The 17,753-nt window shown below is 39.3% G+C and overlaps 1 protein-coding gene across 2 annotated transcripts in view; it reads left to right on the top strand.

The window, feature by feature from the left end:
* Window positions 1-17,753, top strand: part of LOC134641294 (rho GTPase-activating protein 42) — an 81,203-nt gene that overhangs the window by 60,816 nt on the left and 2,634 nt on the right. The window contains exons 7-22 of one of the 2 annotated variants that reach the window (XM_063493647.1): window positions 1,131-1,235; window positions 1,870-1,999; window positions 2,355-2,455; window positions 4,117-4,226; window positions 4,719-4,775; window positions 6,396-6,474; window positions 6,817-6,856; window positions 7,164-7,226; window positions 7,415-7,489; window positions 8,002-8,086; window positions 8,283-8,341; window positions 9,483-9,588; window positions 9,810-9,969; window positions 16,031-16,181; window positions 16,409-16,804; window positions 17,077-17,233. In XM_063493647.1, coding sequence (XP_063349717.1) covers window positions 1,131-1,235; window positions 1,870-1,999; window positions 2,355-2,455; window positions 4,117-4,226; window positions 4,719-4,775; window positions 6,396-6,474; window positions 6,817-6,856; window positions 7,164-7,226; window positions 7,415-7,489; window positions 8,002-8,086; window positions 8,283-8,341; window positions 9,483-9,588; window positions 9,810-9,969; window positions 16,031-16,181; window positions 16,409-16,804; window positions 17,077-17,233 — 1,874 coding nt within the window. The remainder of the gene's footprint in view (window positions 1-1,130; window positions 1,236-1,869; window positions 2,000-2,354; window positions 2,456-4,116; window positions 4,227-4,718; window positions 4,776-6,395; window positions 6,475-6,816; window positions 6,857-7,163; window positions 7,227-7,414; window positions 7,490-8,001; window positions 8,087-8,282; window positions 8,342-9,482; window positions 9,589-9,809; window positions 9,970-16,030; window positions 16,182-16,408; window positions 16,805-17,076; window positions 17,234-17,753) is intronic. The other variant, XM_063493648.1, reaches the window with a different exon arrangement.

Here is a 17,753-nt window from a genome sequence, read left to right as displayed (position 1 = left end):
TTGTCATCTTCATCACAAATTCTTTGTAATATAGTTGATCCATTTGGGGAAGCTTGTGGGTAAAATTAGATGAAGTATTGGCTGTCAAACAAAAGAAGACAGAGTGCTTTTGCAAATCAAAGGCTTTATGAAAGCCCCTGCTTTATAGATATGTAGAGTCAATTTTAACATCTTTAGTGCAGATGTTACCAGGAAACATTAAACTTGCTTCCTATTAAATGTCTGGGAATGTGAGATGGGTGCAAAGTAGCTGTTTCAGACGTCCTACTCCCATTTGTTTACATCCACTGGCAACTTACCCACAACCCTGGCCCAAAAATGTAAATCTCCGGGCCCCAGGTAGTGCTCAAAATATGACAAGGCTCAACCTTGTGTGTGATGAATCTGGGCAAAGAAAAGATGGTTCATCCTTGAACATTTGATATACCAAGCCTCAGCCCAAAAATCAAATCAGTGGTTGTGTCTGAAGGTTTTACTGAAAGCAACTCCATGTTTGTGGACCACACTTGTTCACGCAAGAGATGGCATCAGTTTGTTTCTCTGTAACAGTATATCTTTATAGCTATGCTTTATTTATGTATGTATTTATTTATTTATATGTATCCACAATGGTCATGGATGTTTGTGTGTTCTACAGAAAACAAGATCAATATCTGTCTGCCATAAAAGCTGAAAACTTTTGTAAAATTAGATTTTTTTTTCCACTAATATCCTTTTTTCAGTTTTCTGCTTGTCAGTACAAAGATGTTCAATAAATTACCAATTTAAAAATAATGAGAATCAAATTCCTTCAACATGAGATTTAAAAGTGAACATCAACAATGTAACAAAAAAATCTGACAAAATGATTGGTAGAATAGAAAAAAATGTACATATCATTGAGATGACATTATCATAATAAGTGCATCGTTATCAAATAATAATAACAATAGAAAAACAGCAGGATTACTTATATATTATAGGTAGGATATATTCTATTATGTGCTATTATAAATGTTTTCGGTGTGTAGAATAGATGTTCTGTTTTACAAGATGCCTTTAAAAAAATACTTGCCCATGTAAATAGGCAATCAAGTTCTTGTAATGTTTATTAACTCGATAATTCACCAATAAATATTGTTCCATTCCAGCTCCTGGCCTTTCTTCAGGGTTTGTTTACATTCTACCATGAAGGATATGAGCTGGCTCACGAATTTGAGCCGTATAAACAGCAGCTCCAGTTCAACCTACAAAACGTAAGTCTCAACACCTCGGGGGTTGTACACAAAGGCAACCAGCCACGTAATCAGATTCTGCAGCTTATCATACCCTGATATAACAAGCAGAGTTTTCACAAATGGATAGCTGTGTGATTAAATGAAATTCTTTGCTGCGCCGAGGATCGATATTTTCAGTGTTGCATTGCAGGCAGTAACTGTAGGCCATTTTATGGTGTGTCAAAAACGCCTTGGAATTGGGAGTAAAAGTCTAGTTGCTGCAGTGCCGCCTTGTTCCATCACCATGTCCTCTCTACTTAGGTCCTGATGGTTCAAATATCTCTCTGACCCAATATGTCAGTTCTGTTGCCCTTTCAGTTTCCACTCGGTAACCCTCTCTCGGATGCAGAGATCTCTAATGGTAACTGGATGAATGAAGGCTGCTTCACCACTCTCTGAGATATTAAATGGCCTGATATTGACCTTTATGACTCCAAATAAGAGGCTGACATCTTCAAGATCGTGTTCTAATTTTAAATGACCTAAAAAGTATTATTTAAAAAGTCTAATGATAGTTTTTATTTATTTGTTCTTTGAGAAAAAATAGATGTGTTTTCATTTTGAGAGATCAGAGATAACACAATGATAACATAACCCTAAATTTCCCACACAGACACGAAACAACTTTGTGAGCACCAAGCAGGAAGTGGAGAAGCTGATGAAGAGGATAAGGTCGGCAGATCAGGACTATAAACCACCCGGCCAGTGGACGATGGAAGGCTTCTTGTATGTCCAGGAGAAACGTGAGTCTTCCTAGCTGTGCTCCCAGCCATCCAGGCCATCTCACTCCCCTTCACTTTCAAGTGAATGGTTTTACATCCATCACCATAAACATGTCTCGAGTTCTCCCAGGCCTCTGCCGAAGAGATCCACTCACACAGAACTCATAATTCATCCTGTTTACGGATTCACTTTGATGTGCTCTCAAATGGGGGAGTTACCACAAATGGTAGATTATTATCAGCAGCAATAAACAACTTTTGATTTATCACACTAAAATTGCAAATTGATTTTCAGAAGTCTTTCCAGAAGCCTGTGATTCAGTGAAAAATTATTTTGCCTCAACTCGTGTTTTCTTCTGCATTTGTTCTGTCCTAGGTCCTCTGGGATGCACTTGGACACGTCACTACTGCACTTATGAGAAAAGCAGCAAAACATTCACCATGAGCAACACTGAAAACAAGTCAGCTGGGAAACAGGTACTTTACATTCGCTTTACTTTGTTTAGTTTAACATGTGCACGATAAAAAGCTAAGAAAAGAAGGAGCAGAGTGTAATCTGTGTGGAAAAAAAAGAGGCTCAAAGGCATGGATAGTCCCGGGAGGAGAAAACGGAAAAAGTCAGATTGACAAAACTGCAAATTAGGCATAGAAGACAAAAGACTCGTTACGTCAAGGCAAACAAACATGTTTTATTTTTAAATAACAAAATTAACAAACAACACCGCAGGGGAATTCAAGGAATGAAAATAGTCCGTTAAACTAAACAGTTATAGTATCTTGCTTTCTAAGTGATCTAATGAATGTGTTTACTTCCTTTGTAGGAATTTATCGCTATGACTTAATGACACTTCATGTAGATCAAATGATAACTGATAATTATTTCACATTTTATGTATTAGATGAAAAACGCTTCCAACCAATACTTTTTTGTATGTAGTAGTTGGGTGATGATATGGAGTAACTTCCGCAGGGAATACTGCTTAGCGCTGCTGCGTCAGGTACAAACCGATTGAAATTGTCAGCATGGTTTTGAAGTGTTCAGCTATCGCAGTTTAACCTTTTGTTATTTTTCACAAAAAAGTATTTGTAGAAATACAGGTTCCAGTGAAGATAACAAAAAATATGTGCACTTCAATGCCACACAGATTAAAAAATTATGAAAACATACTTTTAAAGAACTCCAGTAAACTTCAAGGGAGAAATTATATAAAAAAAAATATCCCCAAAACTGTGAGTTTCCATGCATTTTTCTGTACATGTTACAGATATGGCTACATTCTGATTTACTAATGATCTCGGTTTCTTTTTATTTTTGAATAAAATCAAATAAAACACAGAAACCCACACACAGATGGAGAGGGAGAATATAAAGCCCAAAGCCAATGCAGGTGCAGGCGTATTTTTATCCACATATCTGGTTTGTTGCAGTTGGCTACAGTCAGTCTTACTGGCGTGCACAGGGGAGGATGTGCTGTATGTGAGATATGGCTAATTCTCAGAAAGAAAAAAAAATTTTGTTCAGGAGGTAATTGAATTGGTACTTTCAGCTGACACCGAGGGCCTCTAATGGGAAATGAAAAACAAGGTCAATGATATAATGTAATTTTAAAACTATATTTTCACGTGTTTAAAATCAAGATAATTGAAATAAAAGCTCTGCTTCTTGATAAGTGGATGATATGAATGCGTGCAACCAAGTAGCTCGGGCTTTGTTTGGGCTGACAGCCCAAATCAATTTTTAGGCATATGAAGATTGCATCGAGCTTGAGTTTGGAAAGCCTGAACCACCAAAAAGAAAAAACTAGCAAAACAACAAAAAAAGAATTTTGCAAATCCAAACCACAATGGTAGATGTTCTGTTTTTGTTGTTGTCGATGATTAAGTTTTTTTTCATTAGTTTTTCTCTTTTTTCTGTATTTCCAATCATATTTTCACAAAAGCACTGGGCAGTCCGGCTACATAAATCTTATTCTGGTTTCAAAGTACCTGTGTCTCTCACAACAAACACACAGCATACATATTAGTCATTTCAGACTTGTAGAGCCGTGCATTTGCAATTGTAAATATATTCATTTTCATTCCATAATCATTTTTCATTGTATTTTTAACTAATTAATGATGAGTGTGTTTATTTTTAGAACGGTCTTGTCGTAAATCAGCCAGAGGTGTTCAAGCTCAAGTCCTGCATTCGGAGAAAAACGGACTCCATCGACAAGCGTTTCTGCTTTGATATTGAAGTGGCGGAGAGGTCTGTGATATGTATCCCTGAAAATGTCTAATAGCTTTCATAGGCTGAAAACACATGCAGAATGTATTATGTATTGCTTTAATCACCACCTAGAACCAAAAAGAAAAAAGAAAGTCATTGCACATCGCCTACTGAATACTCATATTAGTAAGATAGAGCGGTTGCACACACTTTTTTCTTGTTAAAACTAACTTAATATAAGAACGACGAACTGCACGTGACATTTTGTGTTATGTTGAACTCACCAATACTGGAAATTAACCCAGATTCCCCCTGGAGTACACAACGTTTGAACATGCGAGAGCTGTTCAGGTTTGATTAACATCTTCAAAGACTCGGTTTAACAGTGTTAGATGTCATCAGCTCTGTTTGTGTCCTGCATGTTTCTCGAGTCCTCTCCCCCCACTCCGTTTGCTGTATGTCTACATTATCAGTATTTTTTTTCTATTTTTGAACCCATCCCATCTTTTCTCTGTGTTCATGTCAATGTAGAAATGACATCTGTCGTGGAACTCTTTTCAGGCCGCTTCAGTTTTTCTGTAAAGTCCGGTATGTGAACTGACCAGTGCTGCCCTTTCAGTGCAGTTGCATGTGCTGCATGTGTCCTAATCATGTTGTTCACTCAATATTAAATCCAAACCTAATGAAATCCTGCTGCTTTCTTAGCACTTCACAAAATCTGACTTGGTCACTTGGTCAAGACACATTCTTGAATTATTTCTTCTTGTCTGCAATTACTCAAGTAACACACAATATTGAACTTAGAATTAATTCCTATTTTTTTCCCTTTCTTTTCAAAACTTTTGGCCATGTGGGAACATTCATAGTTGATTTGTTTTTAATGTTTCACGGGGAAATAGGATTACAGATTGGGCAATGATCAGAAACCTTTAAGTAGCTGTCAGCTGATTAACACTGGCTCAATTGACCAAGCCATCCGTAATGAATGCTTGATATCAGTTCTTTATAGTGATTTGTACCCCAGAATAGAGTTAGCACACCACTGTGTGTTAATGTTGCACTGCAGCAGCAGGCTCAGCATTGCTCACACTCAGTGAGTGTTGCTGAGCATGGACAATAACTGCAATTTATTTGCAGGACAACTCATTTATCATTAACTGCGCTGCCCCAAGGTGCGTGTTCCAACCACAAGGACAATGTGGGCCAAGCTCCAGTCAGCTTCAAGCTCATCCATTAATCCCCATTATAATAAACATGCTGTTGCCCAAGTTTAATCAGGCCAGCCATCTCGGAACCTCATTTTTAACGGGTTGATTCACCCGAATTAGTAAAGAGGTATCCAGCTATGCGGATACTTTTATTTGCCCAGATTCTGAGATAGCCATCTCTGAAACATCCTCTGCCAGCCCAATAAAAAGAATTTCATTTGAGCTGCTCGTAGCAATGAAAGAAGAGTTTCATTAAAAATTTACCAGCAACGTGTCTTTCATAAGGACTTAAGGGAAAATACATCCATTAAAAAAATGATATGAGGTTGGATGAGGGTAGCAGAGATGCTGTTTTGGGAAAGAGATGTTGTTAAATGATTTGAGAGCAACACAAATATAAATATTTCCTTCTGCGTTCACCTGTACGGGTTTGGAGTCTTTAATATTGGACAACTTAAGAGCTGGTGAAATAAATGCTAAACTGTCTGCATGTCAAAATATCAGTAGGGGTGTTGTTAAAGGTGTAGGACTTTTTTTGTATTTTGGTTGAAATGACCTTTAACACATGCAAGCTGACACAGCTCCATGCTAGTACTAACTGCCACTACTGGGTGGGGTGAAGTTTTTTGTTTGCCGCCATCATCAGATAATGTTCTATAATTGTGTTACAGCCAACTGAAGCAGTGCCACAAATCAAGGCATAATGCCCCAGATTCTCACTATGCTGCACACAGTAAGGTGAAAGCAGATAAAGCCATATGCATGTTGGGTGCAAAAATGAATCACTCTAATATTAAGAACTTGTAGCTTTTAATTGGAAGGGTAATGTGAAGCACAAAGTGAACTGAGGGCATAGATTGAAGTCAAGCATTTGCACATGAGCTATTTTAGTTACACTAGTCCTTTTATAGTGGTCTCAGCCAATATAAACATGGTCTGTCCAGGGGCCCCAAGGAAAAGAGATCAGACTGAGACCAGCTTTTCTCTTAAACCTTTCCAGGCATGGCGTTATGACACTGCAGGCACTGTCAGAGTCCAACAGAAGACTGTGGCTCGAGGCCATGGATGGCAGGGAGCCGGTAAGGAACTCTGCCTGTTCTTCTTTGAAATATTCATTCAGTGCTGGCTGCAGTTGGTCAGGTTTTTTTTAAAGTCCTTTGTTTGACAAGAAAACAATGCCAAAATTGAATTATTTGTCACTGGCACCCTCTTCTGGTGGCTTTCTGTAAGGTTTTTTTGTTGTTGTTGTTTTTAGGAAACCATGACCTCACCATTTATTTGTGCTAATAATAGGACAGTCTACTCAAATTAGATTCAGTGGGAATAACGTTTTGACATTATCCTTTTCTTTCAGCAATTTTGTTCAGTTTTCAAGCCAAGGTAACCTTTACATTATAATGATTTTTGTAAACTCTCTCTAGATTTACAACCTGCCGGCCATATTAAGCAAAAAGGAAGAGAGTGAGTATTGTTTTTATATCTTTCCAAACTCCTTCAGGATTAAAATGTATGCCTTTCAAATTCTTAAAACGTAAGATAATGAGGTCAACAACATACACATATGAAAGAAGTACTCGTTACCTATGACTATGCCTTTTCATTAATACTATAATTTTACATATGCCCACTCAGCAGGCATAGCACAGCCTCACAGGGCTGTGCTATTAATTTGAGCAGCGGCATAAGGGAGAGCTTATTATCCCACATGACGGGCGGTTATCCCAGGCAGTAATTGTCCTTTCATTTCTGCTCTTGTTTTGTGTTACAGCATATCTTAATGAGGCAGGCTTCAACTTTGTAAGAAAATGCATTGACCTGGTCGAGATGAGAGGTGAGGTGCTTCAATCTCTCAGCTTTCATGTGTCAAATGATTTGAATGCAACCTGGTTGTAATCAATGATTAACAATGTGCTTGTTAGTGGACTTGGCGACACATTGCACTGGCACGAGTCCTAAATAAACACAAAGTCTTAGGTCCTTTTTCCAATTCATCCTTTTGCTTTTTTCACTGCCACACAGGCATAAACACAATGGGACTGTACAGAATTGGAGGCGTCAATTCTAAAGTGCAGAAGCTGATGACCACAGTCTTTTGTAAGTAACTAAAATCAAAAGTATTATCAGTGAACTAATGTACCAAGTCAAACCCCTAATTCTGTAATTCACAAGTGCCGTTATCTCCATGGTAATGTATGAATACTTTTCTATTGTCTTGGGTCGATAGTGATCTTTTCCAGCAGAGTGAGGAAAGAGGTCCTCCTTGTGGTAGGACAGTGTAACAGCAATTAGGCCTTATATTATGTTGTCATTATTTTATTGAATTACCCAAGGTAGTCTCGTCTGGATATATATAACACATTTGTACAGGAAATGTCTGAATGAGTTTGTTAAATGTCTCTAAATCTTGACCCCCAGTGCTATGAGACACCACACATGTCACTATTTATTTTCAATTCTCCTTTGAGTCTCTTGACACAAGAAGAAAGTATTTTCGGTCCTCGGATGAGCAGCTTGACAGGTCATGTCATGTTGTATTGGTTTCTTAAGACAATTTGCAGCTTAAACTTACCTAGTGGTCATATAACAATAAAACATCTTTCCAATAGCATCCAAAGCACCTGTGGATATGGACCTGGACCCAGACATGTGGGACAACAAAACTATCACCAGCGGCCTGAAGAATTACCTCAGGTCAGCTCGCCCCACCATCTACGTGCACTTAAATGTCAGGAGTCATCCTTGCCTCCATAATGCCTCTTTGAAACCTCTCTGATGATAGTCATACATTAAGTGCTGCGACTGACTCACCAAGGATGCCAGCTGCATTCACAGGACCTGTGTCACTCAGGAAATAAATTGCAACTGTTTCTTTTTTCTTTTCCATCAGGTGTCTGTCTGAGCCTCTAATGACTTTCAAGCTCCACAAAGATTTTATCATGGCTGTCAGTAAGTTACTAACAGTTATAACATATTACATATTTTATCAAGTTCTCTATTACCCTTTCTTTTATAGAACAGATTAGGAAGATATTGGTCCAGTTCAAATCATATAGCACTAATGAATCAGGTGCATCTGATAACTAACTAATTATGTCAATTGCAAATGTTAAGCTGGATTTATGTGAAGAGATATTGCATTAGAATTTTGAAAATCTTTATGAAACATTTTGAATTGATTTTAGAGATTTGAGCTTTGTGAGGACTACGTCTGGGTTATCAAAGCAGGGAAAGTAAATGAGTCAGGACTGATCTGATTAAATCATTTCTATCTGAGAAAATACTTGTATGGCTCATAGTACTCTCAGGTTATCTCAAACTGTGATGTCAGAGTGACTCGAGTGTGACTTTGTTATGAGAATAACTTTTTTTTAACCGTAAAAACCGTGAACTTAAACATTTAACATGCTAATTGAGTCCCATAGAATCTCAGATGTAGGTCTTGGGTGTATTGCCTTATTCTGGCATTGAGATAAATTTGCTGATATGTCCACTCCTGGGAAGATTAGCAGCTGTCCCAAATGCTTTGCAGTTTTTAATAATCTTTCTCACCTCACAGAATGATGCACATCAAATTGTAATTCTCACACTGATGGGCAGCAAAAGTTTCTTCTCGTCTTTCCTCCTTGGCACCGTTGCCAAAAATCTGAATGCTACAGACCTGCAAACTGCCAAAACGTTTATAGAGGTGGTCACATTCGCTGATGATCAGTTAATCAACTGTGTTTGATTAGCAGCTTCTGGCTGCTGCTTACCCTGTTCATTTCAATGGAAGTAGTAATGGCGTAGTTAATTGTTTACACACTACTTCTGCATTTTGGCTTAGTTTTGGGGGTTAAGTGTCAGGGTTAGAATTAGGGTTATTTTTGTTAAATAAATAATGACACAGTAATATGTCATGTATTGTTCATGTGAGGTCGTATTTACCTCATTTTAAGACCTGTTTAGGGCCAGAAGATAAAACCTTAGAATTAAAATGGGATGTACTTTCTTTTTCACACAATTACATCTGAAATATAATTATTCCATAAGTCAGTAGTGGCCAGCATTTCTACTCTTCCCTCATTTCTATTTATTCTGTCTTTCTCAGAGTCCGATGATCAGAACTACAGAGTGCGTGCTGTCCATGCTTTGGTTCATAAGATGCCTGAAAGAAACAAGGAAATGCTGGAGTTACTAATAAAGCATCTTGTCAGGTACATATTCTTGTAATCAATCAATTAACTTGCAGACTTAATGTTACCTGAAACTAATTAAAGTTATCTGAGGCACTGCACCGCAATTGCAGGCGTCTCGCCAACTCTCACTATCTCGTAGACCAAAAAATGTCACCTCATGGTTAAACATGTGAATTATTAGGGTAGCAATAGAGGACTGCATCCTACGCTTGTATGATATGCTTGTCTTCTAAACGCAGAGTTTCTGCACAAAACCAGTCTAACCTGATGACAGTGTCAAACCTGGGCGTCATCTTCGGGCCTACATTGATGCGGTCACAAGAGGAGACAGTTGCCGCCATGATGAACATTAAGTTCCAGAACATTGTGGTAGAAATACTTATTGAAAATTTCAACAAGGTGAGTCACAGTTTGACTTTGAACTGCCTGGTATGCTTTTAATTATATCTGCATCAATAAACATATTCCTCGTGCAGCAGTTTTCTGAAGTAGAATATCCATATTTCCTTATTAGAAAAGATTTATAGAAAGATCTCTCATGGTGTATAATCATTTTTTATGTTTCACAAAAAACGACACCTAGACAGCAACAGATAGCAGAAGACACAGATGAGCGACAAGAATAATGTGTTTTATAATGCTATATGAACTTTCATATTCCGATGTTTATGTTAAATTCAATTGACATTTAGTCATGTGAATACATTGTTGCCACTAGTAGTATCATACATAAAGCACAAGCCAAAACAAATGGATGCATCAGCACTGTGTATGTGTGTCTTTCTCTGTGTGACTGTTTGCGCACGTGCGTGCATGAGTGTGTGCTCTGTGCCGTGTACTAGAGGCACATACAGTCAAACAGTGAGCAGAGGAGAAAAAAAAATAGCAGAAGCTGGCACTGAGATGAAATGTAACAAGTACACATATATTTGTTTCATTTTTTAATTTAATTTGTTGCTTTTAAGCCAATAGCTGAAGGCACCCAGTGAGTGAAAATGATTGCATTGGCTCACAACATTTGATGTGGCGTGCATCTTTAAATACAGGATCCACGGAGAAGGTTTATTTCTTACAAGTGATGATGGTTAAGTATAATTTCAATTCAGTATAGCATTGTCTTGCTGAAATATGCATGCCTTCCTGATAAAGATATCTGGATAGGAGCATAGGTTGCTCTAAAACCCATCTATATATACCTTTCAACATTGAAAGTGTCAGTCCAAAAGGTACCAACTCCATCGGCACTAATGCAGTGCCATACTATGAAAGATGCAGACTTTTTAACTAAGTGCTTATAATATGTAATGGTTCCTCTCCTCTTTAGTCCAGTTGACATTGCAGCTGTGTTTTCCAGAAAGAATTTAGAATTTTGATTTGTCTGACCACTGTTTTCCACTTTGCCTCAGTCCATTTTCAATTACCATTGGCCCAGAGAAGACTGCAGCATTTGTGGAGCGTGTTCAGATATGGCATCTGCTTTGATCCATAGAGCTTTAAACTGCTTTGTGGATACCAGAGTGAACTGTGTTAAACAATAATTTCTGGGAGTGTTACTGAGCCTGTGAAGTTACTCTCAAATAACAGAATCATCCCTGATTTTAACACAGTGCTGCCTGAGGGAGAGAGTGGTATTTCCCCACCTGTTTCTTTTTTTTTACCTCTTACTTTTCCAGCCTTTTGTCTCTAGCCAAACCTTTTTGAGATGTGTTGCTGGCCTCGAACTCAAAATAAGCTCATTTTTTAATTAAAAGGGTATATTTTTAAATGTTTTCTATGTTCTATTGTGAATAAAACACAATAGACATTTACAATTGACATTTAGAAATCATGCCATTCTTTTTTGTTTTGTTTGTTTGTTTGTTTTTACATCATACACAGTGTCCCAACTTTTTAAGAATTGAGTTTGTACAGACAGCCTGTTGAAGAGAAGCATCTCGCTGCCCCATTAAAACTACGAGGTTGGAGTAACAGGATCAAGATACACTATCAGACGTTTATATCATACCAGTTAAGAGTTCAAGACTCCTTCTATGTCAGCTACCACAATGTGCAAAATTTTCCTCTGAAAGTGGAAAATGGTTTGACTTCCCACTGTCACCCTAAGAGCAGGCTTCATGGACCTAATTTCTCACTCCCACACTACCCAAAATCAGGAGCATTTGGGGGATTAAAGTGAAGCTGGATTTGGGACTTTCAGGGATGGGTCATGGCTGCAAATGCATCTCTCAACTCCTTGCCTCTTCTTTAAAATTGCCACAGTTAGAAAGAAGCTCGTGGGGCTCTTCTCTGCATGCAGTGAAATGTCTGAGGGACATAAGGAAACTGTCAGAATTGAACTGTAGGAATTCAGTATGAGAGTATCTAGTGTTAATATTAAACATTATTCACCACAACATCCAAGTTTGATAGTTAAAGGCCCAAAACAGTCAGCAACTATGGACCAGAAGGTCAGTTTGCATAACCTCAATCTAGAAGAAGGTAAGTCAGCTACATCCTTGTTGCTATCACAGTGATTTCTTTCTTGTCTCTGGGCAGCATATGTTTCTGCAAGGAAGACATTCATACCCTTCTTTGATCTTTGATGAATCAACCTCTCACTTCTGAACAGAGGGTGGAGGTGTCAGCATTTTTTCTTTAATTCAGTGTATGGGTTGTCTTGTGAGGTGAATAAGCAATGGACAGAATCAGCTGACTCACCAAGAGAAGTTGTAATGACCACCCCAACCATGTGCTCACTGTGCTCATGCTCCCTTTGAGCTTTATTGAACTATTTCAGTAGGTGTTATGGAGAATAGATTGTTGGACCCAACAACGGTGTGCAGTTAAAAGTTAGAAGTTTTAATTTATCCACAGGATAATGCTGCTCAACAAACATTATGATGTCAGGGGTGAAATCACAGTCATTTGAAAACCTTTTCCTAGGGCAGTGGTTCCCAAACTTTTTTTGCTAGGCCCCCCTTGATTTACAAGAAAAATGTTCGCGCCCCCCCACCCCCGCACGCACATCCTCCAACCACACACCCATATTTTGCTCCATTGCGGTTTATTTCACACCTCAAACATTTATTAAACAATTAAGCAAATACAGGTAATCTGCAATAAATTACAGGTAGTAATAAAATAAACTACTAACTCTTTTACGTTACGTCCACACCTACACGGGTATTTTTGAAAGCGCAGCTGTTTCGTTCACACGTAAACGGCGTTTCGAATCGCCGAAAACGGAGATTTTTTTAAAACTCCTTTTTTGCGTTTATGTGTGGACGAGGAATACAGAGTTCATCACGCAATGTCAAAGGTATGTGCCTTTTTTCACGTCACGCTGTGCGCCACGTTATTGTTTACATGAGATGAATTGCAGAATGGCAGATAGAGACGAAATACTGTTACTGTTAATCTGACTATCTGCAGGTTTTACATGCTTACATATACACATGCAGTTACTGTCCCTCCATTTAGAGAGGCAGAGGCGTCACAGTGTAATTATTTTACGCGTAGTTGTTTTCTTCCTGTGTAATAATATTCAACATTGCTATCAATACATTTTTCAAAAAATGCCTCTCTGTGCAAAATAGGTTTAAAAACATAAACAGCTGTGGGATACTGTTTGTCCCTGATTTGAACCGGGGGAACAAATCGTGGCAGGATCAGCCTGATATTATTTGTATCCCACTGTAACTTTACTGTATAAAGAGCTAACATCTCCAAAATGTCAGGAGTAGTTAGTCATTACAACAAGTGTTTGTGAACTAAAAATCAAGAATGTGGGATACTGTTTGTCCGTGATTTGGAGAGCCCAGCGCGAGCTCCCGACAAAGGGAAAACCAATTCTGCAGGGGAGACCTACCTTGGCACTTGTGCAGGTGAAGCCAAAGGGCAGATATGCTTCACCATATTTTCTAGTCTTTGGCTTAGAATGAAGTTGGTTTGGAAACATATTCAGCCATGCTTCATCTCCTGCTTTGCGTTTCTGTGGCCGCCCCGTGCTAGCAGTGTCCAAGCGTTTTTTTGTTTTTTTGTTTTCCATTTTCATCCTGTGCCCCCCCTGCCATGGCTCTGCGCCCCCCCTAGGGGGCGGGCCCCACACTTTGGGAAGGTCTGTCCTAGGGCATGAAGCGGGAGAAACTTGGAGGTAAACACATTTGACTTGTGGCATTTCTGTCTGTGGTCTCTTTGTGCACAGTTTAAGCTTTTCTGGCTCCCCTTCAAATCAAGATGCTTGGCTGCACCCTGAGTCAACATAGTATGCTCCATCCATCATCTAAGACAGCATAGGTATCAAAGGTCCTAATCTTGTTTCTAAGTCTTATTTTAATTACCTTTAGCGTGACTTTAGATAATATAATCCGTGGGTTCAAGTGCAACACTCTGGATGTCTGGGTTCTCTTCATTATGCCTGGATGCTGACTTTTGCACCTAAAACAAACACCTGTTTTGCACCAGAGAGTTGTGGGGAGCATGATACTGTAGTTGAATATGAGACCCTGTATTGGGCCTGAGGCTGCTATATAAACTGCTGAGGTACATGCTGGTATTCACACGGAGCAATGTTACTGGAAAGGTAGGTAAAGGAGAACAAATAGAGTGAGGTTTCAGTAATAATGGGTGGAGGTCAAACTGCATATAATGCAGCCATGGCCCCCTGAACTGGTGGTAACTGAAAATATAGGTCACAGGTTGGCAAACTATGCTAAGCCCCTGCAGATACAGAGGGTTGGACTTGATGGGAACATACAAAGGAACAGATTGGTGGCATTTGGTCAGGAGGCAAATTATTTGGCCTTTAATGGGCACTTGAGGTGCTTGTAGAGCTGTGGATTGGCTTCTGGTATATAAGGAGAGAGAGATTAGGTGTCAAAACTCACTTTGAAGGTGTATGAGAAGCCAATGTGGAGCTATAAGGCACACAAGGGGTAGAGACTGGATTAAATGGCACATAAGCTTTTGAGGCTTATGGTTCCTGAACCTGAGACTCCATTTGGGGGACTGCAGCAGGTCTTTTTTGCTTATATGGTGCAAAGGTACAGTACCTATGACTATGAACAGAACAGGTTTGAGCAAACTGGCAGGATTTTCCACTATCAAGAGTGGATACTGATTCAGGTAAATTTGGTTCAGATTGTATGTTCTCATAATGAGCTTCACTACTATCATTACTATCATTACAGAGACATATCGAATCTCTCTCTGCTATTTTCTGTCTTATTAAATCAGTCTCGACTCTCTGAAATGGGTTCTACGCACTTTCTTGGTTGCTTTAGGGGCTCGCCCTGAAGTTCTTCCTTTTTAGTCTCACAGATACATTGAAGGCATCCATCCTGCTCCTCGTGATCCTTTGGGGTTGCTTCTGAATCTTTTCCAGCTCAAATGATCAAGAAAAAAACTACAGAGAAGATGTTTGTACTGGTTTACTGAACACCCAGTGTCATAGCCCAAAGGCTGTTTTAAAGGTGGACAATTAATGACAGTTAGGTAGCTTGTTCAATGGACAAGCGATTGTTTTTCTACACATGAGATATCAAATTAAAGACAAATAAATGCAATTGCAGATAAAGGGAAATTGGCAATCTTAGCAATCCTAGCAGCCACCATCTGCCTTTAAGGTAACACTGTAAAGGAATCTAATGTAACCCAAATAATACATTCAGATGATCCTGAAATATGATGTAAATCAAATAGATGAAAGACTAAACAGTCTCCTTACACTTAGAAGATTCTCTTTGTTGTCTGTTTCATAATTACTTAGCCTCCTGGGTGTGTCCAACAGTTTGACAGATATGATGTATTATGACAGGTGTGGCACGGTCAGAAAAGGTGAGGTTTTTAAACTTGTGATTTTAACATTGTCATTGAAATTCCATCTCATCCTTTTATAAGTGTAACATCGGCAAACAGTTTTATAGGGAGAGACAGGCACGCACATCCTGTTAGACCGGCTATCAATACACACCGAAACACGGAGGTAATTCAACTTCAGTCGCTAATAACAGGGTTTTTCCTGGCTCTGAATGAGCCCCCGAGGGGTGGCATGAGAAGCACAATCACCCAATCTATCATAAAGGCAATGTGTCTGTCACCTTATTTAACATTTTCCTGTTTTTTTCTTACCACTTGATGAACAAAAAAAGAATTATTGACTAAATGAAACCTTGTTAAACAAAACTTTGTGCAAACTGAAAAATTCTCTATGTAGGATAAATATTTTACTATACTTTTACATAGCTGCTATAATTATGTTTACTTACAGAACCGTTAAACCAGAGATATAAAAAGCAAGATTTGCTAGATGTCTGGTGGTTAAGATTTGTTAGTTAGAGGTTAGTTCATCAAAATATATAAACTGGGTACTGAGAGTGTTTGAAAAGTACTGATAAAAATCATGTTGAAATGTCAGACTGTATAGAAATACATAGTTTCTGTATTTGTATTGAGTAATCAGTGTTTCTTTCTGGACCTGTAGATCTTCCACCAGCCTCCAGATCCCAATGTGCCTCTGCCCCAGCCCCAGAGTCGACCTGGCTCTCGCAGGAGCAGGGCCATCTGTCTGTCCACAGGGCCCCGGAAACCCCGGAGCCTCTACACTCCCACACTGTGTCTTGCAGATGCAGATAGTGAGTACCAAGGAAGTGATGAGTGTCACAATTTGCTAAACCACACCTTTAATATCTTTTAGGAATCTTTACACACAGTCTCCTACATTTAGGCCAGCTCTCTAAAGCTAATGAATAATATAATATCTAAACGTTTTTTGTCTAAATTGCAAAGAAGCTAAAATCTTTTACTTGCTAAGCAGGTTTTAATGAGGGCCTTGTGTGCCTCGTCTCTGGTCCCTGCATAGGTGACGCTTTGAGCAGCAGTCCAGACAGCACCCCCATGGGGAGTATGGAGTCTCTGTCTTCCCATTCCTCTGAGCAAAACACCTCCTCCAAAACAGCTTCCTCTAGACAGAGGACATGTCAGGACAAGTCACTCCTGGACCTCCGCCGGACACCTTCACAGCTTTCAAATGGCCCCCAGAGTGCCGTGTTTGTCAGCAGTCCCGACTCGAGCTCCAGGGAGGACACGGGACGCACAGATGGCGAGTCAGAGGATGCTCTTAGCTCGTCCTCAGTCAGCACAACACCAAGGCTGTCTCCTGCACCCAAGAAAGCCCCACATTGTCGTGCTGACCTCAGGCCAGAGCTGCTAAACCGCTCCACTGCACCCTCTCTCAAATCATTGCATATATCCGAAGGTACGATAATCGTGAAGCGATGCCATTTGAAACATAATTTGCAGTTATTTTGACTTAAAATCAAGTCGATTTCGATTTCAGGACAGAATAGATAAACTGGGTAGTTTTCACTGTTATGATTTATCCTTCAAGGGCTTTCAAACACTGACAGTAGCTCAAGAATATTTAGTTATTTCCTGATTTATTTGGTGCATTGTGATAGCTGTTCCTTAGTGTCTGCCTTTTGTTTCTATGTGTCATTTACGAGTTATTATTTGTATGTCGCCCTTCAGGCCACAGGAGCTGCTCTGGATCTGTCCAAAGTTTATCAACACTGGAGTCCAAAGAGAGTTTAAAGCCTATTGAGCACCCAAACCTTCCACCAAAACAAGTGATCCGCCGCAGGATGGACACTTCAGTCAGCAACGGCTACCAAAGACCTGGCTCAGTGTAAAGAGCTTTAAAAAGCAAATCATTTTTCTCATCATAAGTTAGAGTTTAACATGTCTCCACAAAATAAATACAAGTCAAACAGGCTTTTACACAATATACTTGATTTTCTTTCAATCTCCCTTCCTCTCTGTTTGCCCTCTGAGTTTTCTGCCTTCTCCTTCATCTGTTTACGAGCATCGAGAGGTTTCTAAGAACAGATGAGTGTGTGTTGTGAGATTTATGTCTTTTCTGTTCTGGTGGGAGAGCTGGCCTTAATTACGTTCTGCCTGCTCTTGGGTTGCTGTGACCCAGCACCAGTCTGCACTAGATCTCTTGAGATGAATAGATAGTTTGACTTGTCGTGTCTAAGAAGCCAGTCACACTTGTCTTTCAATTAGTTTTCCCGTATAGCATCCAGCTAGCTTGCCCTAGGCTCTGTTGTCCCCATGACTCTGGGGTTGTTATGTCCAGGGTCAAGTGCAGCCTCGTTATATAGTTTAACTCAGTTGAGCTTTGTATTAAAGCTGAGTCTGCCAGG

The sequence above is a fragment of the Pelmatolapia mariae genome, linkage group LG14, assembly GCF_036321145.2.
Source record: "Pelmatolapia mariae isolate MD_Pm_ZW linkage group LG14, Pm_UMD_F_2, whole genome shotgun sequence".
NCBI classification, from domain to species: Eukaryota; Metazoa; Chordata; class Actinopteri; order Cichliformes; family Cichlidae; genus Pelmatolapia; species Pelmatolapia mariae.
This window is presented reverse-complemented; position numbering and strand designations above follow the sequence as displayed.